This window comes from Hypomesus nipponensis, chromosome 22 (genome assembly GCF_054491055.1).
Source record: "Hypomesus nipponensis isolate SF chromosome 22, ASM5449105v1, whole genome shotgun sequence".
Classification (NCBI taxonomy): domain Eukaryota; kingdom Metazoa; phylum Chordata; class Actinopteri; order Osmeriformes; family Osmeridae; genus Hypomesus; species Hypomesus nipponensis.
Genome location: NC_140382.1, coordinates 13,711,245 through 13,736,738, shown reverse-complemented (window position 1 = coordinate 13,736,738; position 25,494 = coordinate 13,711,245). Strand labels below are relative to the sequence as shown.

Below are 25,494 nucleotides of genomic sequence, written 5' to 3'. Positions count from 1 at the left end.
AGAGGGGGGGGATGGTACTAATGGTGTTCCACAGGGAAGGGTGTGTGTGTGTGTGTGTGAGAAAGAGAGAGAGGTATCTCCCATCTAGAAGCCTCTAGATAGAATGAGAGGCAACAGATTAATTATAAAGGAGGGAGAAAGAGTGGACTGGATGGCCATCGGCATGCTCATGGGGGTCAGTGTTATACAAGCACGTGACATCATACACGTTTTAGGGCAAAAGGGTACCACTGAACTAAACCGAACATGAGCCTCAAAGGGCAGCCAATGAATAGAGATGAATGAGCTCTAAATGGACCCGAGCGGACAGTTAGACCATTCTGAACACCAGACTGCCAGGACTGCCAGGATGCAGAGATGGAGAGAAGAGGGTTAGAGAGTTTGTGCAGGGAGGGCTAAACAGAGTGACGGTGTGGTGACATGGCACTGAGACGGAGGACAGATATGGGAAATCGGAAGTGGTGACGCCAAGAGGAGGAAAGAATGAAAGCAGAAAAGTTGCGCTGGAGGGGAGGGTGTGTGCGTGTATGAAAGAGAGAAAAGACCGAAGACACAGAGGGAGAGGGAGAAGGAGAGAGGATCTGAGCAGGCAGGGCATAAAGAAAACATAAAAAGCTTTTGTCAAAGTGGTATTCTTGGAGTTCAATCAAAACATGCACGTCTGTGAGTGTGAGTGTGTTTGTATGCGTGTATTTCCGGGTCTGTGGAGCCTACATCTGTCTGCATGAGTGAAAATGTGTGTATATGTGAATGTTTTCTCCATCATTATCCAGTCCCCATAGGTGGTGTCGCCACTGTTTCCATATCACAAGGATAACCGCCTTGCCGTTGCCCTGGCAACCCTCTGTCCCCACCGACTTCCCCACTCGGGTGTTTGATTGCACCCGGTCCACTCTAAACGGGACGCTTCACACACAGAACTGGGTAGTGTGACTGTACCTGAGGCAATCTGCTAACACATTCTCACACACATTCTCACACACACACCTTCTCCCAAACACACACACAGACTTGGTGCCCCGTGTCTCGTACGACACGTGTGAAGTTTTTACATGGTACAGTTTGGGAAATTAGCACCATTAGAATTTAAAAATTTAAAAAGAAAAAGTTTTGAGTATTAATGGAATTTAACTCCGATTTGACGATTGAGATTGATTTGCCTTATGTAGAAAACTCAGTCAAAGTGATCTCGTCTCATAAAAAGTATGAACAGCTATAGAGTATACCATTGATAAGTTGAACCCCTACAGAGTCCCCCCAGCGCCTCACACACACACATGCACACACACACTAACTGGGGAAGAAGGAAGCCCATGTATGTCAATGTAACTTAAACACATAGAAGCCGTTGACTGTGACTATACCCAGTGCCCACACGACAATACATGCCAACCATAGATGCATAGATCAACACTGTTCGATAAGACTGCATTTCAAACACACAGCTGGTGGCGTGGGAGTAGAAAGGGAAAGCCTATGTGTGTGTGTGTGTGTGTGTGTGCGAGTGTGTGTGTGTGTGTGTGCGTGTGTATGTGTGTGTGTGTGAGAGAGAGAGATAAAATGACAGAGATAAAGAGAGAGAGACTTAGTCATGCATGTGGGCTGGAATGTTAGCAACATTGGGTCCAGATCGCCAGAGGAGGAGGTGTGAAAAACAACACAAATGTATGAATGGATGGATGGTTCCCCTGGCTTACTCATTTGTTTATCTGTCTGTCTGTGTGACTGACTGTCTGACTGACTAATTGATTGACTGTCTGACTGACTCTCTGACAGACTGACTGTCTGTCTGACTGCTTGTAGCCAATTACCTGAAGTTTCAAAAATGTCATCCAACTTCAATTGATTAAAGACATCTGTCTACCTGCATATCTCATCAGTTGCCCTTCAGTCTTCCAGTCTGTCTGTCTACATGCATGTCTATCCCACTTATTTACCTGTCTATCTGCACTACAAATCTCTCATCTCTTTTAAATCTCTCTCTGTCTTCATGTTCCCTGGTATTTAGCTACATGTGCCTATGCAGTAAGCTACAACTCAAAGGAACCCCAAGACCTATTCCTAAAAAGATGATTCTCTTAGTTCCACCTGCAGTCCCAGAATTAGTTTTTTTAATTTTTTTTATCAAATTGGACACAAGCTTAAACTTAATACTTAAACTCAATAAGCTTTGGTCTAGTTCTGACTGAGAAGATACCCAATGTTGATCTGAGTTTCTGTCCCAACCATGACACACAAGGGTTGAATTTGAAATGATAAAGCCATTCTGAAGTGCATTTATTTTCTTCACCACCCTCTCAAAACCATCAATATTATGACGCTCCTCATTACCAGTACCGCAATCATCATGATCTATTCTGGTTCAGCTCATGCATGACTGTGCGTCTTGGTCAACCAACACTTAAAATCCTACATCAAATATGTCGTTCAAAAGTGTAGTTTTTTTGACGGCCTCTTTCTTTTGGCGGTAAATGTGTCCGTTCGCGTGCTTAATCATATTTCAGGGGTTTACTCCTATCCTTTATGAATCACATCACCACTATCTTCTTTTCATTCAACTGTTTGACTCTGAGAAATGCCGGAAGCAGACCATACCGGCCTCTCTAAACGCAAGCCAGGAAGTGAGCCTCTTGCCCATCTCCTACCCGTCATCCGCTCCTCCACAAAGCGCAGTCATTACCGGGCACCATGCCGTTCCATGGTCCCCCCTCCCTTCCTCGTTATCTCCACGCCTCTCTTCCTTTCATTTGTGGTGATACATCGAGTCTCCTCCTTTCTCTTGTCTGAGACAAGGAAACGTCTACTAACTGCGATTGCGCGCACTCAGTTCTCCAAGAATCCTCCCTCCCATCCTCTTTTCGTTGTGCGCCACCCGCCCGCATTATTGACCCGGGTTGTGACGTATGAGAGATTCCACGGTGCCCACTGCCGTAGGCGCTACGACAGCTCGAGTATAAATGGACACCGGGTTCTGACAATCGGCACTCTCTCAGTCGCTCCGACTCAGGAACCAGATCATCAGCAGAGATAGCAGGCATTACTTCGCCCTTTCAGGCTAACTCGCTTTCGACTTTGGTTCAGGATGGAAACCCCTACGACTGCTCGGAGCCGACGATGCTCCATCATACGCAACTGCAAAAGTAAGTTTAATTCGTGTCTCTTGCGGTTTATGTGCACTTAGTTTTGTCTTGCATACTTGTGTGCAAAGTATCATTGCATTACGCATTTGATAGTCCTAGTGTATTGAGTTTCATTTTAAAAGTGATGTTGGATCCTTAGTAGTCTAAATTGTGCAGTGTTGATTAAATTGAGTAACCTTGGAAGTTTTGGTAATTTTATGTTGGGCAAAATGTATGTTTAGTTCTCTTGTGTTTTATGTGGCACGTAGGCTATAGCATAAATATGGAACTGGAGTTCTAGCATTCATCAAATTTTTGGGTTGTAATCATGTTTTACCTATTGCATTCCAATTGCACTGTGCGTAATTGTTGGCGCAGAAAGAGTGACCTATTTGAGTTTTACGCATAGACTTTGCAACACCTATACCCACTGAATCTATCCTCTGCGTCATATTTCGTAATCATATGACGAATTGTAAACGTGGCAATGTTAATATTTTGTGATATAATTCGAGAAAACCTCTGCAATGCTTTAAAATGGGCCTATAGGAAAATATTTCCTGTCTTAAATTGCTTGATTGATGTTTAAAACCAACACTAGTGCCAACACTAGTGTTTTTTAATGCTACTTATATTTTCATTTTTTATTCCCCTTAGTATTACCTAGACCCCCCTTAGTATTACCTAGACTTTGCTCCTTTTGTATAGTTAGTCCACATATTTAAGTTTCAAAATTCCTATATGTTTAATGTATGCACCTCCCTGCCAAAGTAAATTCCTTGTTTGTGCAAACACTCATGGCGAATAAAATCCCTTCTGATTCTGAACACTAGTTATATGTATTGTTATGTATTCTACACATAGAAAACCAATATTTGCATATGAAATGAGCGATTTTCTCATTTATTAGCGGGATTGCAGCGGAAGTGCCTATATACATTTTAGCACCACGGCCGTTGTACGGCTCCTTGGCCGGACGGCCTCTCGTTCAGCCCGAAGTTGGACACATTTTTCACGGTGCCCCCCTTTATTCCCAGGTGGTCTCTCCATGTGGCTGGTTGTGTGGTTGGTCCTTGGCAAGCCCAGTCCGGCTCAGGCGTGTCCGCACTTGTGCGTGTGCTACCCGACGCCGATGACCGTGAGCTGCCAGGCGCAGAACTTCACCCTCGTGCCAGCGGGAGTGCCCTACGACTCGCAACGCGTTTTCCTCCAGAACAACCGGATTACGGAGCTCAGAGTGGGCTCGTTCGGATTTGGAACTCAGGTAAATACTATTAATAAACGAAGAGACAATGCAAACGGAACTGTTTGAACTGTCAGACAGACAAACTTAGTTTGTGAGTTACAAATGTATTTAGTGCCCTTTACTCAGTTGTTTATTTTTGATACACCTCAAGTGTTTGTTGTGTGTCACACGTTGCCATATATAAATAGCCAGATAAACAAACTGCATGTAGATAAATATATATCAATGATCAAATTAAATCCCTATCAATCCCCTGTCCAGGTTCTGTGGCTGTTCTCCAACAACATCACATGGATTGAGGCTGGTGCCTTCAGTGAGCTGAGGGACCTGGAGGAGCTGGACCTTGGAGACAACCCTCACCTGCACAGGCTGGAGGGGGGCGCCTTCCGGGGTCTGGAGAAGCTCCAGAGTCTCCACATGCACCGCTGCAAGCTGAACGCCCTGCCCCATGACATCTTCCACAAGCTCTACAGCCTGCATTTTCTTTACTTGCAGGTAGGTACTAACAGACACCAAACAAGCACACACGGACATACTCACACACACACACATACAGAATCACACTCATCGCGTACACTCATGTCAACACAAAAAGATACTCACACACAGATAAGATTGTTTTGAGAATGTTGGACGCATTCCTCTCCCTAACCCAGCCTCTATTTCCTGCCTCCTTTTAGGAGAACCAGCTCCACTTCTTGCAGGACGACCTGTTCTCTGACCTCATCAACCTGAGCCAGCTCTTCCTGCATGGCAACCGTATCCGCACACTGTCCGAGAACGTGTTCCGTGGCCTGGTCAACCTGGACCGCCTCCTCATCCACGACAACCGCGTGCGGCAGGTCAACCGCCGGGCGTTCCGCGACCTCGGCCGCTTGACCATGCTCTTCCTGTTCAACAACTCCCTGGCGGAGCTGCCCAGCCAGGCGCTGAGAGACACCCAGGGCATCGAGTTCCTCCGTCTCAACGGCAATCCCTGGTCCTGCGGCTGTGAGGCCCGCTCCCTGTGGGAGTGGTTCCGTGGCGCCCGCGTCTCCTCCTCCGAGCTGATGTGCTCCTCCCCCTCCCATCGCCGTGGCACCGACCTGCGTTTCCTGCGGGAGATGGACTTCGCCCCCTGCCCCCTGCCCGACCCCGGCTCCATCGCCGGCTCCACCACCACCACCTTCAGCACCAAGACTCGCTGGTGGTTCTCCAAGAACAAGCCCCAGTCCTCCAGCAAGGGCATCTTCGAGAAAAGCTCCGAGACCATCAAGGCAGCCCCCTATGGTGGCAAGAACCCCGCCTTGACCACCTCTGTCAAGTACGAGCTGGGCGAGGAGGAGATGGCGCTGCCAAAGCTGGAAGCCGAGGAGTACTGGGCCAACTACGGCAACGAGGATGCGGGCGCCACGCTGCGCTGCTTCGAGCTCGAGTGCCCGCCCGACTTTGACCCCCTGCCCCCCTCCTTTGCCGCCGCCCCCTCCTCCACCTCTCCCACCCCCTCCCTCATCTCCCTCCTGGCTCTTGCTGTCCTCTCCTTCACTCTCAATCTGCACCTTCTATTTGGCTGAACTCTTTAGTTTTGTACGATGCCCTTTTTAGGGCAGCGAGGATCCATCCACCTCCCTGTTGAAAACTCTGCCACCCCCCTTTGCCTAAATGTTGAGAATATCTTACCTCAACAGCTCTGGAGATAGGGGGGTATAGTTAGAGAGATAGAAACATCTATCACACACAGGGCTATGTATACACTACACTGGGCTGTTGAATGTTAACAGCTAGGGCTATAGAACTACACCACCAACAGGTGCAGGTGCTCAACTATGACCCTTGTGATATCACAACGGTCAGAGGTCACACTGCCAGTGTTGCCATGACAATCCTCAGTGCTACTGCTAAATACTACTACTACTACTTCTACTGTTGTAAATGGTTCTCTCTGTGTTGTCACTTAAACTAAACTTTCTAATAGTACAACTAAGATGACATAAGTTCAACTAGCTGCTAACGACATTAAGTACTGTTAGCATCAGCGCTACCACAACAGTTTTGTTGATAGCTATACAGCAGCCATAACTGCCATTGTTGCATTAATTGTAACAACTGAAGATGTAAATAGATTCATTGACATGCTAGCTGATGTTTAGGCCTACATACCCACCATGACTGCTGTGAACATTTCATTTAAGCATATTCTTTCTATTGAAAGAGTGAAGGTGATTTTGTGCAGGGCTGAGCAGAGAATAAAACAAGTAAGGGATTAGGATTGAAGGACAGTCATTGAGAGAGAAAAAGAGTTGAAATCAAGAAAAGAAGACGGAGAGTGAAAGCAAGGGGGGAGAAAGAGCATGCAAGAATGCTGTCGCGATTCTACAAGGAAAGCAAGACAGCGGGGGAGTGAGGGATGGAAAGCAAGGTCAGAACAGGCAAGAGAGTCATGAAAAGACTGAAAGAAGCTAGAAAGAAATAAGCAGATGGTGTACGCGACAGTGCTGGCCCTAGACACTGAGACAAACGGAGAGACAAGTAATAAATTCATTGCATCAAGCATTGTTTTATTAGCCATATAATCATTTTGTGTTTTTCACCTCTTGTAAATTTGATGTCATCTCGGAAGCCACAGGGAAATAATGTTTCCTGAAAGGCTCTGATTGGTGATTGCTGTATGTCATACAATTGATTGTTGACAGAATGTGAGATTACGAATGAGCTGTCTGGATAAAAGAGTGATGGAATATTCTAAATAACCTTGTGAGACATTTCTTTGAGGCCAGTTCCTTCCTGCAAATATGACCTAGAAATATGACCAGCATAGCGAGTACACACATCTTGGAAGGCTAAAAGAATCTTAAGAATCTAAGAGAATCTCAAAAATCTCCTCAACCAAATGCACGTCTCACCTTGTCAGCCCTCAGACCTCAATCCTTCTGCTTTCAATTGAAATGTGAGAAAGACAATAAAAGGCATTGAGCAAGAAAAAGGAAAGGTCAGAAACTGGCCTCATTGGCACCCGAAAAAAACGGAGAGAAAGTATTGGACTTAGGGCGCGGAATGACTAAAACATGACTGAACCGAACTCCAAACCCACCCTTGGGAATAAACTGACTAACCAGACCTTCTGTTGTTCTAGTGTCACCCACAGGATTGACATGGACACCTGTGGTTGGAGACTGGGGGAGAATGGGAGAATGGATGTACAGATGGATGGGTGGATGGATTGAATGATAGATAGGTATTTGCACACATATGGATGAATGGATGGATAAAAAACAGTCTGGCAGATTATTCGATAACTAAGATGCCAAGATGATGAGGTTATTCAGTGATGGACAGACCGACTGGGGACAAACTGTCCGGACAGACAGACAGACTTGCATATGCTTTTACAACTAGTAAAGAACAGAAAATAGATCAGACAGACTGAGAGAGAGCGAATAACAGAGAAAAAGATTGAGAGGGAGAGAGAGCAATCTGATTGGTGTAATGCTGGGTTGACGTCATCTGGAAGTGACCAAAAACAGGCATCCATTCAATTTCAGACTTCCTTCACCTTTCTTCACTTCCTCATCCCTCTTTCCTGTTTTTCCTCTCTCCTTTCATCCATCATACCAGCATTCTCTCAGTCTTCACCAGGCTCTATGGGAGATCAGATTTAGGAGGCGTGATTATTTCCCCCTCTCCTCTCGATTCTTTCTTTTTTTCACATGCTTTCATGTTCACCTGTTCCTTTATGTGGTCACCTCTCTCAATCCTTTTATGAAGAGTTGAGTCAAGAGAGGGAGATGGAAAAGTAATATCAAATGGGTGGGAGAGAGAGCTTGTACTCTTATGAAGCTTGTTGCCGATAGGTGGGAAGGGCAAGGACAAGCTCTGGGAGAGTAGGAGGCCAGCGAGGCGTATACAGACCCACGCACAAACACACACACAGACACATATACATACATACCTACACACACACACACACAACTAAATGCAGGACAGACAGCTCTCATGGTTATGTACTTGGAACATTTTTTCGTTTTATTTTAATAATACTTACTTGGAGCTTTTCAGTATCAGTGAATCAACAGCAGGCTGTTCACTAACAAGAAAATAGTCCTGTAGTTCATACTGAATATACTGTATCTCGAGCCTCCTGACTGTGTCAGAGTATTTGGCCTTTTGTGTACATGTCCACCATGAGGGTGAGGTCAAACTGGGCCTTGGTGCTCTTCAGCTGCCACAACAGTAAGGTCACTTTCAGATGACCAAAGCACCAGTGTAAGCATTTCAACCCTGTGAGAGTTGTTTGTATTTGTTTGTCTCTGTATGTGTGTAGGTGTGTGTGTGTGTGTGTGTATACACACTCAGGCAAAAGAGCATTTTTTGTTTTTGCTCGTCTGTGGGATTGATTTGTCAATCTGTCAAATCTCTTTATTGTAAAAGATGAGTAGGAGACAACATGTGATCATAAATAAATAAGTACATTTATTTGAAGAAAAAAATATATCTGTGTGGGTGTTTCATTTTAAGCCCTGACTATCATCCAGATACTGTTACTGAAGTCCAGAGGGACATCCAGCTCACACATACACACAAACACACACACACACACTATAGTTCCAGGCAAATATCTATAGCAAGTTAATAGTAACCAATAGCAACACACAGGATAATGACATACCCAAAGATTTAAGCTTATGCCCTGCGGGACATTCTTGAACATAGACTGCTGCTGCACCATTCAGCTCAGTATACAAAATTGGTGGCCAAAAGTCCATCCCAAGCAACACACACACGTATGCACACATGCCACACAGGCAGCTCCAACAAGCCTGTGCCCAGCCACTGTCTTGGTCTTGTTTCTATATCTCTGTTGATCTCTCCCTTCCTCTCCTTTTTCTTCCTTCTCTCTCTTTTACACACTTCCATTCTCTCACGTGACCTCCACTTCTTTCTCACCACATCTTTCTATTCTCTCTCTCTCTCTCTCTCTCTCTCTCTCTCTCTCTCTCTCTCTCTCTCTCTCTCTCTCTCTCTCTCTCTCTCTCTCTCTCTCTCTCTCTCTCTCTCTTTCACTCTCTCTCTCTCTCTTTCACTCTCTCTCTCTCTCTCTCTCTCTCTCTCTCTCTCTCTCTCTCTTTCTGTCTCTCTTTCACTCTCTCTCTCTCTCTCTCTCTCTCTCTCTCTCTTTCACTCTCTCACTCTCTCTTTCACTCTCTCTCTCTCTTTCACTCTCTCTCTCTCTCTCTTTCTCCATCTCTTTCTCTGTGTTTGGGCAGATGGTTGAAAGCAGCCGTGCAGGGTAGGCACTGCCAGCTTTGAGTGTGGCCAAAATCAAACAACGCGTCTGTAACATGACACCGACACTTGACAGTATATACATACCCACAGAAAAGTAGCTGTACAAACTTATCATCCATGACTAACACAACAGCTTTCCAAGTCTATATTAGGCAGGGGTGAAGCAACACTGTGGAGGGACACTGTGCAGCACCCTGATTGGATTGGGCCGGCAGACTGAGTGACGCAGTGACAACACGCACAATGCGTGGGCTTTGATTGGATGGCGTCCATGCCAATCAACAGTGAGGCAGTGAGATCATTTGTGAGATCACAGAGGGTGGACCTCTAGAGGACATTTAGGTACTGATGTGAATATTAATGAGTCTGACGAGTGAGTCAGAAGAGCGGGTGAATGAAAAAGAGAAAAAAAGATGGAGAATACAGAGAGAGAGAGAAGGGGGGATGAGGTAAGGTGGAGATAGGGGTGTGTCTCCAGGCGTGATTTTGCAACACAAGTCTGTGCGTCAACAGTATGATGTTCCATAGATATACTGCAACTTGCCTCTAAATTCTATTCACAAGCAGACACACAAACACTCGCGCCCAACTAATTTTGGCATCTTTTTTGTATCTTTTGTCCCACGTCATTTTAAAAGATGTTCTTCTCTTGTCTTGTTCTTTCCATCCCTCCAAATTGTAACCCTTAACTGCTTTCGCACATCCCTCCCTCCAAAGCCGTCATCAGACGTCACAGACCCTCCTCTCCCCCTGCGTCTATCGCACCTTTCTCTAACATCTTTCTTTTCAATTTGACACTCAGATCACAGGTTGCAACATGTTAAAACCTCTCCTTTTTTATTTGTTTCTCTCTCTCTTGATGTATGTGCAGGATGACTCACACCGGGCTCTGATCTAACTCTACCTGGTCTGTTTGCCACTTTGTTATTCCTTTGTTCACTCCATGTATGCGTACTGTGCCCTCATTACATTTTCGCCTTTTTCATGTCTCTCTTTTTTACTCTGCTGTTGGGGATTTAATTAGTGCTCGACTCAAAGAAAGGAGAGGACAGTTGTGTCTCGCTAACAAGATCTCCCTCAAAAAAGCCTTTGATATGGATCTGGACTATCTGTATCCATGCCGCACAAATCCATGCACACAGACACAAGCACACATGCACATACACATGCACCCACACACGTAGGCTCAGGCAAATGTTCGCCTACCACCTCATGGACAATGTGTCACCATGACCTTTCTGACTGTCCTCCATGAACAAGGACTTCTGACTGTCCCTTGCATGTCACTGGGAAAAGGCGTACATTTATGGAACGGTTTCGTCTCTCCACAGAAACATGAAAAAACACACACACGCACAAAGTAAGCACTCCGACACACACGCGCCCGAAAAGATGCCAAACTGTTGCAGAGGAGGGAGGGAGGGAGACAGCTCAAACATGGGTGAGAAAATGAGGAGCAGTCGAAGAAATGTGATGGTTTAGTCACGTCGTTGGATCCTTCTCTCAGCGAGAGAACATTTGGAGGGCTTATGTGCGTACGCACACACGCACACAGACACACGCACACTGACGCACGTGCACACAGACACACGCACACAGACACACGCACACAGACACACAGACACACACGCACACAGACACACACACACACAGACACACACGCACACAGACACAAGCACACAGACACAGGCACACAGACATGCGCACACAGACACACGCACACACAGACAAACACGCACACAGACACACACACTGGCAGTCTTTAGTGTCGTCAGAGCGCCCGCTGGGCGACAGACGTTATTCCTCACGTCACTGTCACACAATTCGCAACACACACATGTGCAAACTCCGCACATGGGATACACACAGACACACACACATCATGAGGCAGGCAGGCACACTCACACCAAGCTCCAAAGCCTAAATAGCCTAAGACCATGTAACAAGATATGCATGAACAACTGTGCTACAGTGTATTCCAGTGATATGATATTGCATTAGATAACTAGGTAATGTGTGCACATTTTGTTCATGTGCATGCACGTGTGTGCACGTGTACATTATGTGACATATGTTCACTGGCATCGTTCTTCAATCTCTAAGCATATCTCATTATCGGAAGTTCACCGAGTTCTCGATTCCTTCCCATATAGAGCAATTGGGATTAATCAGGTATGCTCAGCTCATCTGTGCTTTGTATGGGTCTGAGAAAGTAACTTCAGAATGACGTTGATGACATTCATGCAAACTTCTAGGACATAAGGATTGTACAGGAGAAGGTACAGTGTCACTACAATAATCAGTTGCGTCATGAACTTGCCAAGCAGTGAACAGATGACTTAAACCATCCGCCCCTAGAACGCTTTAGGTGGGAAACAAAAGATTTGTTAGGAGAAATGTGACAGGCTTGTCATTGTGAAAATGAAATGACATGAATGAAAGGCTCCCCCACCCCCTCCTCTGTCAGTCTGTTGTGCCAGCTACTATTTCTGAAACATCTTGTGTGACTATCTTCCCTGCCATCCTCACCTCCTCACCCCCCCCCCCTTCGCTCCTACTGTTCAGCTTTCCCTCTCTCTCCACTGTTCAGCTCTCCCTCTCTCTCCACTGTTCAGCTCTCCCTCTCTCTCCCGTCACACTCCAATGCTATTTTCACTCTTTCTCTCTCCCCATCTCTCCCTACTCCGATCCTGCCCATGGCGCTGTGAAACCACTCCTGTCAATCTCTCTGCCTCTGCCTCTCCTCTCACACTACTTCTCTCATCGCTGAATGTATGACAGTCTGCTATGTGTGAAAATGTTGTCAACTTGTTTTTGCATCATTTCAGTCAACAAGGTATTCAGGTGTGGGTTGTCTTGATCCTTTGATGAAACATGACCTACCAGTTAGGAGGAGGTTGTTCCATCCCACATAGCTCTAACCCAATATAACACACACACAAACAAACAAACACATCTCCCTCCCAAACACAGGACGGCCAGGCATCGCACCTGTGATGAGAGGATTATGTCACCATATCTTTGCGAATGATGAGCATTTGACACTGCTCCCCTTCGACGTCTATCTGCATCCATTTAAGAACCAGTCCTGAACCACTCTCATTTCACCTGTTCCTTCTCTCCACACCTGAGCACTTCATAGTCCTGGACACACACAAACACACACACACACATTTCAACATAGTCCAGGACACATAGTCCCCCTGGAGGGACCACACAATGGTCTACTCAGATCACCATCATATCCTTTCTCTCTCTCTCTCTCTCTCTCTCTCTCTCTCTCTCTCTCTCTCTCTCTCTCTCTCTCTCTGCCCGTGCCCCAACAATCTTGCCAAATACCTAGATAGATTCAAATTGATAGAAACATAGGCAATATCCCAGAATAACAATCTCCTGTTGTAGGTGACATGTTCATAAAAAGTCTTCCTCTTTTAATGGAAGTTTCTTCTTCCGTTTCACCTTGCTTTACTATCCTACAATGCTACAGTTGAATTTATTTTTGCCACATTTATCCTGTGACAATTGGGACAGTGTGCTTTCAGGCGGAGACACTGAAAAAAAAGGATTTTTTTTTCATTCGAAATCATTTCGCAATCTTTCTCTGTGTGTGTAAAAATTATGTTCAGCTGCATCATCTTGCTTTTTGGGGCTTGCCTGGTCTGAAATGTGTATTCATCCTCTCTGATGTCGACAGGTCCTTCTGTCTGTCCAACTCTCCATGACTCAGAGCTTTACTCATCTGTCAGTCTACAGCCGGCTGAATTTCTGAATTTGGCTCCCTTTCTCTCTCTCACTCTCTCACTCTCTCTCTCTCTCTCTCTCTTTCACTCTCTCTCTCTCTCTATCTCTCTCTCTCTCTCTCCCCCTATCGCTCTCTCTTCCTATCTCTCTCTCTCTTTCTTTTGCACTCTCCATCTATATTTGTTTTAATTCTTCGATACTTTCTTTAATATTTAACACTAGTGCGGTGTCCTTTGGCGGCTCACGAGATCCATGGCTCCATCTTACAGTAATGCAGCTCATCATGTGTTTATACATTTATATTTTTTGTTGTGATAAGCTCATCCAAACAGTTTCACACCCTACGCTGCAAGTACTTGTGTCTTCAGCAGTACACCTGTCTATTTTCTACTTCATACAGTGCCAGGTTTGCAAGATAATTGAATCACCGATACAGACACATAGATGTGTGCTATGACAGTAGGATGATGATTGCGTTCCCTAGTTACTGTAAACGTTTCTGTAGCGCCCTCTATTGCCTGTACTGTTGAACTAAAACAACACTATCTTTCAGTGTCATCTACAGCTCAGTGTGGTGAAGTCAAGGGAGATGGTAGTTCACTTCAGGAGGAAGAAGGCACTACTGACTATGTTGTCAATCCAGGGATGCCGAGGTGGTCCAGTCCTATAAGTATCTGGGCACCTGGACTGCAGGCTGGAATGGACTGGTAACACCCAGAATGTTTACAAGGGTCAGTGCTGAGTGACTCCGAACCGTGTATAAACATTAACCAAATAATGCCAATACCAATGGAATTGCAGGAATTTGAGTCCTTGGGTTAAATCAGAGCAGGAATGGTGAAAGTAAGGTTAAATTAAAATATACATTTAATAACCTTGCAATTGAATTAAATCAATTACAATTACAAGGCAAACATGTTACAAAATAAAGGTTAGCTCTTACCAACTCTACCTTGATTATTGTAAACCAGAGTTAGAAAGCAAGAGGTGAGGAAGGAGAAAGAGTAGGACAAGCCAGAGCTGAGGAGAAGGCCTGCCTCAGGAGATGAAGAATCCTCCAGAACAATGGTTCACAACAAGATCAACCAGTTGCTTAATATGACTAGCAATGCAACAGTTAGTTACACAATGAGGTACAAGACCCATAAAGCAGAGACTCTGTCCAACAACTCCAGAGTTGAGCAAATGAGAGGAGGGGCAGGGTGACATACAGCCTTACACACTTCAAATAAATTTGGTAGGAGGCGTGTGACAAACAAATAGTTGTAGGTCGTCCTTGCTTAAGGATAGGAGCTAACAGGTAAAGGTTAGGCTACTGATCACAGTCCAACATCTGTCAATATGGAAAACCTAATACATAGACGAGAACAGAGGAAAGTCGTCGGCGACAAAAACGCCATTATTGTGCGTAAATTCGAGCACTCAGATAACCCAGAGGTCCTACGCATTTTTCAAGACGGACTGTATGAGATGATTCCGGACACGGCATTCAGAGCTTTGAAATATCATCCTGAAAGTATGTCCTTGTATGTCATTATGACACGTAAGTGAAATCAAGATTATTTTTTTTATTTCTGGCCCATGTAGGACTATGTCTGGACAGTTAGTTTTTGGATAAATCTTAAAAAATAGAAAAGCCCTTAAGGTCTTCTAAAACAAACCATATAATATTATTTGTTGGTTCACTAAGAAAACGACATGGACGAGGACACTTGTCACCATGAACACTTTTACATTTTGCTTTTAGTTATTTACACTGCCTGGGTTAAACTGGTTAAACTAGTTAAAGAATGTACGGACTCTTTTACTTAAACATGTTTTTTTGTTTATTCTTTATTGCCCTTCTTCATACAGACTAGGTCTCCTCTAAAAAATCAAATTATAATATGGATGTTTAGACTTTCCGATTTGTTTTGCCAAATGTTATTCCTTTGCGCATGATAATTGGTTGAAAGAAGTCTTGAAAGAAAAGCCATGGCATAATATGACAAATAACAGTGTATAGCCTAAATGTTTCATGTTGTTATTTAAGTTGTTAATGGTTTCCCTTTCAGTTGTGTGTCTTATTGCGACAAAGTCTTGGTGCTTGACGGCACTGGTGCCTATCGCTGTCCTGTGCGCGAGGTACTACTACAGCAGGCAAATCGTCCTAGATTACCTGGAAAATGCGAAACGCACTGACATGAGAGACATAGAAGGATGTTATATGAGCACACCAGGTAAGAGTGAGACGTTGAAAGTGAGATGTTGAAAAGGTGAATACAAGTGCGAAGTGCACGTTGGAGGTTGGTTTTCCTGTTCGAGAACATTGTTGTATAAAACAGAACAGGATGCAAATAAATGGCTATGTAGCCTATTAACTGAGCATGTTCAGCAGGCCCGGTGCGATAAGGTATTTTTGGAATAACTGCTTTAGCCAACATGAATAGTAAAAAGGCCAGATATATCTAATTCTCTTCCTCTCTCCTATATTTCAGACTGCTGCATGTGGGTTGCAGTCCAAGGGGACAGAGTAATAGGTGTGGTAGCAGCGGTCACCTGCAGTCACCTGAGTGGAGATGGTGCTGTGGAGCTAAAGCGTATGGCTGTGGACCGAAGCTGTAGACGGCGAGGGGTCGGCATATTGCTGGGTCAGAAAGTTCTAGAATTTGCTTCAGCTCGCGGAAACACGTCGGTCATTTTGGGAACCACCTCATATTCGCCAGCCGCCCACAAACTGTACCAGACATTGGGGTTTCGGTGCAATGGCGTAACCAACGGATATACGGTGCCCGGAGCAAGACGCTTAGTTCTAGAATGGGTGTTCTACTGGGTCCGGCATCATCACTACCACTTGGACATGCCTAAGGCCAAAACAAACACTCATGGACAACATTAACTCTCCTGACTAAACTTAGTTTAATATTATGAATCAGTAAGGAGTATAGAAGTTTGAGGATACAATGTCAGGTTTCACAGTTTTTCACAAATAATACCCTTGTCTTTCAATATATAGTTTCTTGTTACCAATGAGTGAAACAGGGGCGTCCTTATACCTTTTTTTACTGGGGCACGTGCCTCAGTATACATCTTCTGTGGCCCAGTAAAATCTGAAGTTTGAGTTTTAACAATTGACTTTATTAGTCAGTGCATTCATTGAGATTGATAATCCCAGAAAAAATTTACGCAGTATCCCAATCAACACTTGTAAAAGTGTTTAATTGAAAACACAAACCTATATGCATGCTGAATTACATGTCAGCCCGCTATTCTGAGATTGCCGAATAGCCACTGCAGCAAGGACACAGAAGTCCTGGGGGTATTCCAGAATTCAGGTTAACCAATCGGGCTTCAAGACCGGCCACTCCTCAGAAACTGCCCTGTACCTGTCATTTCCCCTGACTGATCCGGGGATCTCAGCTAGGATTGAGGCCTGCCTCACAGATATCTCCACCTGGATGACCAAGCACCACCTCCAGCTGAACCTCTCCAAAACAGAACTTCTCATCATCCCGGCCAAATCCTCCATCTCCCACGATCTCTCAATCACTCTGGGATCTGCGACGGTGACACCCTCATCCTTTGCCAGGAACCTCGGGGTGACCATGAATGACAAGCTTTCCTTTACAGCCCACATTGCTGCGGTCTTCCGGTCGTGTAGGTTCACCCTCTACAACATCCGGAAGATCAGGAGATACCTCCCCACCTCCATCGGAGACACTGACTGTCTCTCTACCTTCAAGAAAATGCTCAAGACTCACTTGTTCCGGGAATACAACGGCACCTAGGAATGATTTGCTGGACATGAGTGGAGCTAGTTCAGTCATGGCACTCAGGCAGCGTGGTAAATCACCCATCGCCGTAGCCGACAGCCATAGGCTTAGCTCGATAGGCGGCGCTATAAGACGCTCACATACACGCACTCGCATCCTCGCTGACCTTAGTTCTGCACTGCTGCCGCCCACCACCTGCCCCTTTCCCCCCCCTGTGTTCTGTCTGTTCTCCCCGTGGGGGATTTTACTTGTTGCTCCCTGCCTCATGTCATGCATGCTGCAGTGAAGGCAGAGAGCGCTTCCCCATGTACATCCAGTCCGCCAATGTAAAGCCATTTGTCATGTGTATGAATAAATGGTTAAATCAATCACGTGTCTTGACTGAACTGATGTTAGTTTCCTCCAGGATCACAAAAGCTGCCAAAGCTGATATCAAACTTGTGTCCCTGACCTGTTGTATAGTGGGTTAAGCAAGGGGAGTTTCTATAGCCAAGTAGTGAATTGTGCGCAGCAAGCTTGAAAGAAAAAAAGGGATATGAATTAGGGGCCTGTGCCCCAGTAGAGTGTTATGTCTAACAGCGTCTCTGGACTGAAATCTGCTGATGGACTTGTTCCTCCCACTTGAGTTAGGAGAGCTGTTGTCTCAGGGGCTGTAGGCCCCCCAGATGTTAACTGTACCATGCAGAAGCTACATCTGCCGAGGCATGATAAGGGACGACAACTCCACCCCACCCGGCCCTGATGTTAGAACCTCCTGCACCCTTTCCTCTCGCCCCTTACTCCTCTCACTCTCTGTCATGCATGTATGAATATGAAGAAGACGATCAAAATAAATAAAAACAAAAATTATTTTTGAACACAAATTATACAGGTCAGAGTTAGATTATATTGCTGCTGTGCCTTGTAAAAAAAAAATCCAGTCGTATTTTGGGGGAATGGAATGAGGTGTGTTCTATAAGAAATGCATGGATCTGCAAGAAATAGGTGCTATAGGAGCACAGTTGTTGGTAACAAGATTTGCAATGATAGTAAATTGAGAAATAGAATGTTTGCAATATCCTGTTTACTGTTAAAAAGTAGGATGCGCCTCATCAGTGATACAATTTCCTCGTGTTCAGTTTTGTTCTCTTTAAGATTTTGCTTTTGATTTAGTACTTTTTTTTTTTTACACAGTCTGGTCTGGATTAAAAAAGGTAAGTTTTATGATTAACATTAATTTTATGAGACTTGAGTCCAGCTGCATAATGCTCACAGTGAGATGATGGATAGAGACAGTGCTGACTGAGATCTGGTGAGAATAAAAGAGAGGAGAGATAAACAGAGAGGAGGAATGGTGCAGAGAGAATATGTTGACTTTGTTATGTACATGTTAGATATGTATATATTATGTATATGTTGTAACCATACCTCAATAGAACTCCGTAGACTGTTTATTCTATACAGTTTAACCCACGCAGAAAATTCACAACTGTAGAAACTGCTTTTACAAACCCACTTTCATTCTCGAGGTGTTTTCTGCAGAAAAATCGATTGGTTCTATGAGAAATAGGTGTTCTCTCCGAGTAGTGACGTTGATGGCTCTAGCTACTGTACAGCGATTACAATAATATTACGAGCAGATTTATAAATATGATGCTTAATATATAAAGTCCTGCTTGTTTTGTAAATACTTTATATTTTACCTGCATCCATTTACATGTAATACAATTTTTCCAAAATTGTATTTGTGTGTGGAATTATGTTTAATGCTGAATACCTTGGTCCATGCCATAAAACAATATACCACAATACAACAATATACCACAGAAAAAAAATGTTTTAATTGAAAATGCTGTTCAGGCTTGCTGGCTGTGTCACACTGCCCTCTTGAGTTCAATGATGTCAAATTATTTTCAAGATTCAGTTTAGGACTCCATAGACTGTTGATATGTGTGAGGTAGGACACACAGAGAGTAAACAGTCTGGACAGGACAACAGCTGTTGGCTGTTGGTTAATATTTATTACATGCTATTTTATCATGGTCAGGCTTATAGAAAGCATGCATGTTATTCTTAAACGTTCTACATCAGAGTTAGTCTTCCTCTCTCTGGGTTGTGAATAACAAATCAAACTGTAGGCTGGGAGATACCCTGCCCCCACCTTGTATGTACTAAAAACTTAACTTGCTGGGTTGCTTAAGTTTTTGCTTGATGTTTATCACACCTCATTGTGTAATTGACGTAATGTATTTGCAATTATATTAAATATCATTTTCATGTCACTTTACTTTGACCATTATTGGTCTAACTGAACTCAATAACTACATCTCCAGTGTACTCAAAATGTAATACTAATGTGCTATCCAGTTGACCCCTCTTCTGTCAGACCAAGGGGCTTAGTTTTGGTTGTTTGGTCAATGTAAAAGCCCCTTCAAACTAAGGTTACATACTGTTCTGACAAGCCAAGCCTTTACAAACTTGAGAAAAAAAACGACATCAGAAAGTCTGAGGAAGTAGATGATCAGCACTCACACTCAGCTCACAAAGAGAGATGAGGCACTGAGACAAGCTCACAAAGAGAGATGAGGCACTGAGACAAGCTCACAAAGAGAGATGAGGCACTGAGACAAGCTCACAAATAGAGATGAGGCACTGAGACAAGCTCACAAAGAGAGATGAAGCACTGAGACAAGCTCACAAAGAGAGATGAGGTACTGAGACAAGCTCACAAATAGAGATGAGGCACTGAGACAAGCTCACAAAGAGAGATGAGGTACTGAGACAAGCTCACAAATAGAGATGAGGCACTGAGACAAGCTCACAAAGAGAGATGAGGTACTGAGACAAGCTCACAAAGAGAGATGAGGCACTGAGACAAGCTCACAAAGAGAGATGAGGCACTGAGACAAGCTCACAAAGAGAGATGAGGCACTCAGACAAGCTCACAAATAGAGATGAGGCACTGAGACAAGCTCACAAAGAGAGATGAGGTACTGAGACAAGCTCACAAAGAGAGATGAGGTACTGAGACAAGCTCACAAAGAGAGATGAGGCACTCAGACAAGCTCACAAAGAGAGATGAGGCACTGAGACAAGCTCCCAAAGAGAGATGAGGTACTGAGACAAGCTCACAAAGAGAGATGAGGCACTGAGACAAGCTCCCAAAGAGAGATGAGGTACTGAGACAAGCTCACAAAGAGAGATGAGGCACTGAGACAAGCTCCCAAAGAGAGATGAGGCACTGACACAACACTGACCGACAGCTACAGTGTGAGAGGAAGAAAGTTTTCAAACCTAAAGTCAGAAACCTTACATATTATTGTAATTGTGAGACAAATGTGTGAAGATTCCTGAAGAAATCTATGCAGACACAGATGAGATTGTAGCTGAAGTTGATTCTAAGAAGAAGAGGACCATCAAAATGGATGAGAACATTTATCAAAATATGAAGACCTCCTATCCCAGCACAAGAGAAGATCCATCTGCTGCTCAGCTATCAGGTAATATTACATTACATTACATTTAGCAGATTCTAAATGACTGTTCTATGCATCCTACGGTGTTTCAGGTAATATAGGCCTTTTTAGGCAGGAAAGTATGGGCCTCTCGTTAATTCAATATGTTCCAGTAGCTTTCTTTGAAATACTTAATGGGTTTTGTAATGTATATACTCTTCATGCACACTTTCCTACCTTTCATTTAAACTGTTGTATTTGTTTTATTTATTCACTTAATGATTTTAAAAATGTTTGTTTGTATAACATGTCACGTTTCCTATGATGTAATAATAACTGATGCTGTGTGTGCTTTGTAATATGTTGGCACCTCACATTCTCCAGGAGAGTGCTCAATCGTCTCATTTCAGAGAGGTCAGGGAAGAATTTCTACAGTTCTCCTTTATTGGCCCGAATGAGTGATCTGATTTTTTGCTTCCCTCTGGCAAATTAGTGTCACATACGTTTTTGCCACCCCCTCCCCTCTTTTACCCCTCTTGAAGCTCATTGTATTGCCATCTGGTATGAACTGCGTTATATAAATAAAGTTTGATTTGACATCACATGGGCTGATGTTTTGAAGTAGGGGTTTAATACTGGCTCAGACCATTTCTGCATGTCTTTCCCTCTCTTTCTCTTCTATATGCCCTATATATTCTTCATCTATCCAAAAAAGCATCTGCTAAATGCATATATGTAAATGTATTAAGAAAAGGAAGCTTTTTTTCTACATGATAGGCATGTTATTTTACACTTCCTTCAAACAGTTAGTTCTGTGTCTTTGGTTTAGCGGGTGTTAAAAAAAGTACAACACTTGCAGTTGCTGAAGTGTTATAGAAATCTACTGGCAGCACAGTATACCACAACTTGAGGAAGTCTCACCATACTGCTGTGCATCACATTTATCATGAAAGAGGAAGGTTGCTTCCAGTGTTAACTTATACTATTGCAGTCTTAAATAAAATGACGCTAAAGTGCTCTCTGCACTGGGAGAACACTGTCAGATTAACCCAAATCTCCATGCGATTATGGGTGTTTATATAGGGTAGCAATTCATTAGCTATGACAACAGTTTTTATATGTTTTACTTTTTATTAATTCTACATAATGATAACATAATAGTAATGATCGTCCATGCTGAGGCCAATACTTATAATGAAACCCTGTGAGTCAGTCTCTCAGCAGAGAGGGAGGAGCCCCGCCAGAGCTGCTGTAGTGTGTCTGGGTCTGCTGTGTGTTCTCCTGCTGGCTGGGATCACTGGACTGGGCCTCCACTGTGATTAGGATGGGTTTCTACCTACACTCTCCCTGTACTGGTGAGCCATACATAGAACTAGACCTTTTTTATGTCACTGTAATGATACTGTAATTCTATTTGGACAGGCTGTTGCCTAATAGGACCTGGTTCCTGTTCATCAAATCCTCTGTTTCTCCTTTTCAGATCAAGGGTTCGAAGATCGATGTCATGCTGAGATGAGAGACCAACAGCTCCGATACAGTAACTTGACTGCTGACAGAGACCAGCTAGAAAGGGACAGAGACCGGCTAGAAAACATTTATAACACCCTGACTGCAGAGAGAGACCGGCTAGAGACCAGTTACAACACCCTGACCGCAGACATAGACCAGCTAGAGACCAGTTACAACAACCTGACTGCAGAGAGAGACCAGCTAGAGACCAGTTACAACAACCTGACTGCAGAGAGAGACCAGTGGAAGCAAAAAATCTGACCATCTTACTGAAAGAATCAGAGGTAAGCTTACATAGGTCGTGTCATTAATCAGTGTTATGATTAATGACACAAGTCATTTAGTATGTTCTTCCCAATTCCTAGTTCTAGAAAGTCCATGTCCACAAGGATGGTGGAGGTTTAGCTCCAGCTGTTATCATATCTCCACTGATGCTAAATCCTGGGCTGAGAGCAGACAGGACTGTAAGAGCAAAGGAGCTGACTTGGTGGTCATAGAGAGCAGAGAGGAACAGGTGAGAGCCAACCATTTCAATTGATGTGATTACCTTGACAACTCTGAGCCCAACACTGAATCATGTAATTATCTACTTTGTGCACTAGAACTTTCTCCAAATATTTTGAAAACAAGTCTGGATTGGTTTGACTGATAGTGAGAAGGAAGGCACCTGGACCTGGGTGGATGGAAAACTGATCAATCCATCACTAAAGTAAGATAACAAAACGTTCAAAATGTTCATTCCATAAATCATATGATTATGAGGATAATGAGTGAGTGGAATTTTCTCTGTGTGTGGTTGGCAGATTGCTTAACTACTGAACCGACTTCCGGATATACTTAAATGCTTTCCGGATGTAGTGAAAATGTTCACACACTATTACATTCTCAAAGCTTCTTACTCATCCTTATAAGACATGAGCGTTTCATATATGAGTTTGTGAATGTGTTTCACATGCTTCTATGCGAGTATTTCATATGAATGTGTAGCTATGTAAATGTTTAGTAGTATGAATGTGTGTAAACATTTCACATGTGAATGCGTTTCATATGTGTCGATGCAAGTACTTCACATGTGGATGTGTATGTGTTCGTTTAAGGACAGTCTGAATTATTTCCTAAACGGCCCCTCATACTCTAGCACATGAACTCATCCTATCAATTAGCCTATATTTTTCATTTTTTTCCTCAGTCTTTAACGTTTTATCCCTTTATCTTGGGGCTTGTTGACCGCCCCCTTTTCATCCTTTTTCTATGGCATGTTTACAGCGGTACAATTTAACGAAGCCAAAAGAGGGCGACACACCAAAGGTAGGCTACTGGCCAAAACACATTGATACTCACAATTTGGAATGGATGATGGGGAGCAATTCACCACTGAGGACAATACCATATTTCATACCTTTGGGTGTCATTATAATAATGACAATATTCGTATGTACGTACGTATCGATATTTAGTTTTTTTCCGCACAAGTGCACGTTATACGCCAATTAGAGACAATAGGAGATGGTTTTGCTCAATAATAATAGTAATTAATTGGCCTTCGGTCACCATTTTTCTAATTTCTGGTCACTTGCCTATGTATGTGTGTGTGTGTGTGTGTGTGTGAGAGAGAGAGAGACTTAGAAAAAAAGAGAGAGAGAGTATAGGAGGGAGAAGGGGAAGATCAGTCGGATTAACGTCGCTTAACTACGCATGGTTTTACCGTCAGCATCCCGCGCGCACCTGCCCTGGGACTACGGTACACTGTAGCTGCTCCACCAAAGCTGCCTCTTGGTCTTAACACCTTTCTCCAGTCCAAAGGTAAACGGGATGGATATCTGATTTTGTATGCATCTTTCGATGTCGGAGGCAAATGTTAATCTTCCTTTACCGTTTTTCTGTTGTGAACGAAATTGTTTTACGTCAAAGACACGCCGCGGGACGGCCCACCCTGAGCGCAGAAGGCGGATTAGAGAGGAGATTCCGGCTACCCGGTAAGGTCTTAAGGAGGTCCGCTGTCATGGACCAAACTAAACAACAGACAAGAGACAAACATAGACTAGGGGACACAGCGATATTTTCTATAACATATGAAGTTACGTAGCGTTGGTAGGCTCTTGAGAACCCTTGCTACCTAAGGATGAAATTACTATCGACAATCATTTTTACAGCCGCTTCCTAATCGGACAACATTGTGAGAGTGACATGACCATAAGCTATAAGACTATTGCTTTAGAACTGTCCGATACTTTTTTAGTAATATTCTGTAGGTGCCTCCACAGCCGACGTTTGCCACTAAATCCAGTTTTGGCGACAATGCCATTAATGATCGATCAATGAAAAGTCGTATCACCTATTTTCTGTAGGGTTTAGTAAGCCTAGACCTACATTGTAGCAACCTCAGTTGTGTTATTTGTTGGTGGGTCATCGGTGTATAATTGGTGTCAATTGGTGTCAAGTACAACAACAGTACACACACTCAAGGAACAACATCATTCGAAACATATCTTTTTCTCAAGTATAATGGTGTCAGTAGTAGTCATTTAGACCAATAATGTTCTATGTCTCTCAACCCTTACTCTGACACAAACACACACACACACACACACACCATAAAGGCACTGTCCTACTATTACTATTTACTTTACTATTTTTCCATCAGATTTGCATGTGTCTATGTGTCTATGAGTTGATGTGCTTGCATGAGAATGTGTGCAGCTGTGTGTGTGTGCTCATTCAGCGTTCAGGCCATTTAAAACAAATGTGAATACAAAGCCTCGTTGTGGAACCTGCAACAGAATATTGGGCACAGTTCTGAAGGACCTCCCATCCTCAGTTATTTATGATGTTATTTTTAGGCAATGCTACATTTTTGATGCTGTGTATTTGTCAAATTTAATACAGGATGGAACTCCAGGTGTCTGTCAGCCTCTATTTACAGTACTTGACAGCTTGCAAGTCTCCTAAACTCCAAGACAATTCCCAAAACACAGCTTTACTATTGACAACAGACTTTAAACCGATCTCTCATAATGGTTTCTCCATTAATGAGTTCTCACAAAGCTTAGTTAGTAACACAGTTAAGTTCACATAGTCAAGTTTCTAGTATGGAGTACTACAAGTGTTCTGGGCTTGCTGGACGTGCCTGGCGAAGAAACAATGTCATACTTCCCCAAAAGTGAGAGCGAGCGCATTAGGAAAGTCAGATAGGCCAAAGCAATTTTCCAGGATTATGTAACCCAGGTTTATTTGGCTGAAGTTTAAGGAGAGACAAGTCAATACTAGCATCCTGGTCACTCGTATGATTATGTGTCTCCCATACTGTTTAGAGATGTCTCTCTACTGTCTAAAATGACAAAATGTAAATGTAGAGAACTATTTATTTACCAACTCTGTGAGGTAATTGACACCACTGGAATTTTATGAAAGGAGAAAGAAGTCCAGGC

The 25,494-nt window shown here is 43.6% G+C and overlaps 1 protein-coding gene and 1 pseudogene across 2 annotated transcripts; both read left to right on the top strand.

Moving 5' to 3' along the window:
* The first annotated feature begins 3,082 nt into the window (after positions 1–3,082).
* rtn4rl2a (reticulon 4 receptor-like 2 a) lies at positions 3,083–5,918 on the top strand. Its single transcript, XM_084687195.1, has 4 exons — positions 3,083–3,140; positions 4,157–4,383; positions 4,627–4,860; positions 5,046–5,918. Exons 1-4 carry the CDS (start codon positions 3,083–3,085, stop codon positions 5,916–5,918), a joined length of 1,392 nt encoding a protein of 463 aa, XP_084543321.1.
* An 8,794-nt stretch (positions 5,919–14,712) lies between these two features.
* On the top strand, positions 14,713–17,440 carry LOC146236729 (N-acetylaspartate synthetase pseudogene; annotated as a pseudogene). Its single transcript, XR_014740934.1, has 3 exons — positions 14,713–14,914; positions 15,426–15,590; positions 15,849–17,440. The product of XR_014740934.1 is annotated as an N-acetylaspartate synthetase pseudogene (transcript).
* The last annotated feature ends 8,054 nt before the right edge of the window (positions 17,441–25,494 follow it).

What these genes read in the sequence shown, in the direction of transcription:
- rtn4rl2a (XM_084687195.1), top strand. Translation starts at nt 3,083, where the DNA reads ATGGAAACCCCTACGACTGCTCGGAGCCGACGATGCTCCATCATACGC. An exon ending in CGTTCGGATTTGGAACTCAG is followed by an intron (nt 4,384 to 4,626) that starts GTAAATACTATT and finishes TCCCCTGTCCAG; the next exon opens with GTTCTGTGGCTGTTCTCCAA. An exon ending in TGCATTTTCTTTACTTGCAG is followed by an intron (nt 4,861 to 5,045) that starts GTAGGTACTAAC and finishes GCCTCCTTTTAG; the next exon opens with GAGAACCAGCTCCACTTCTT.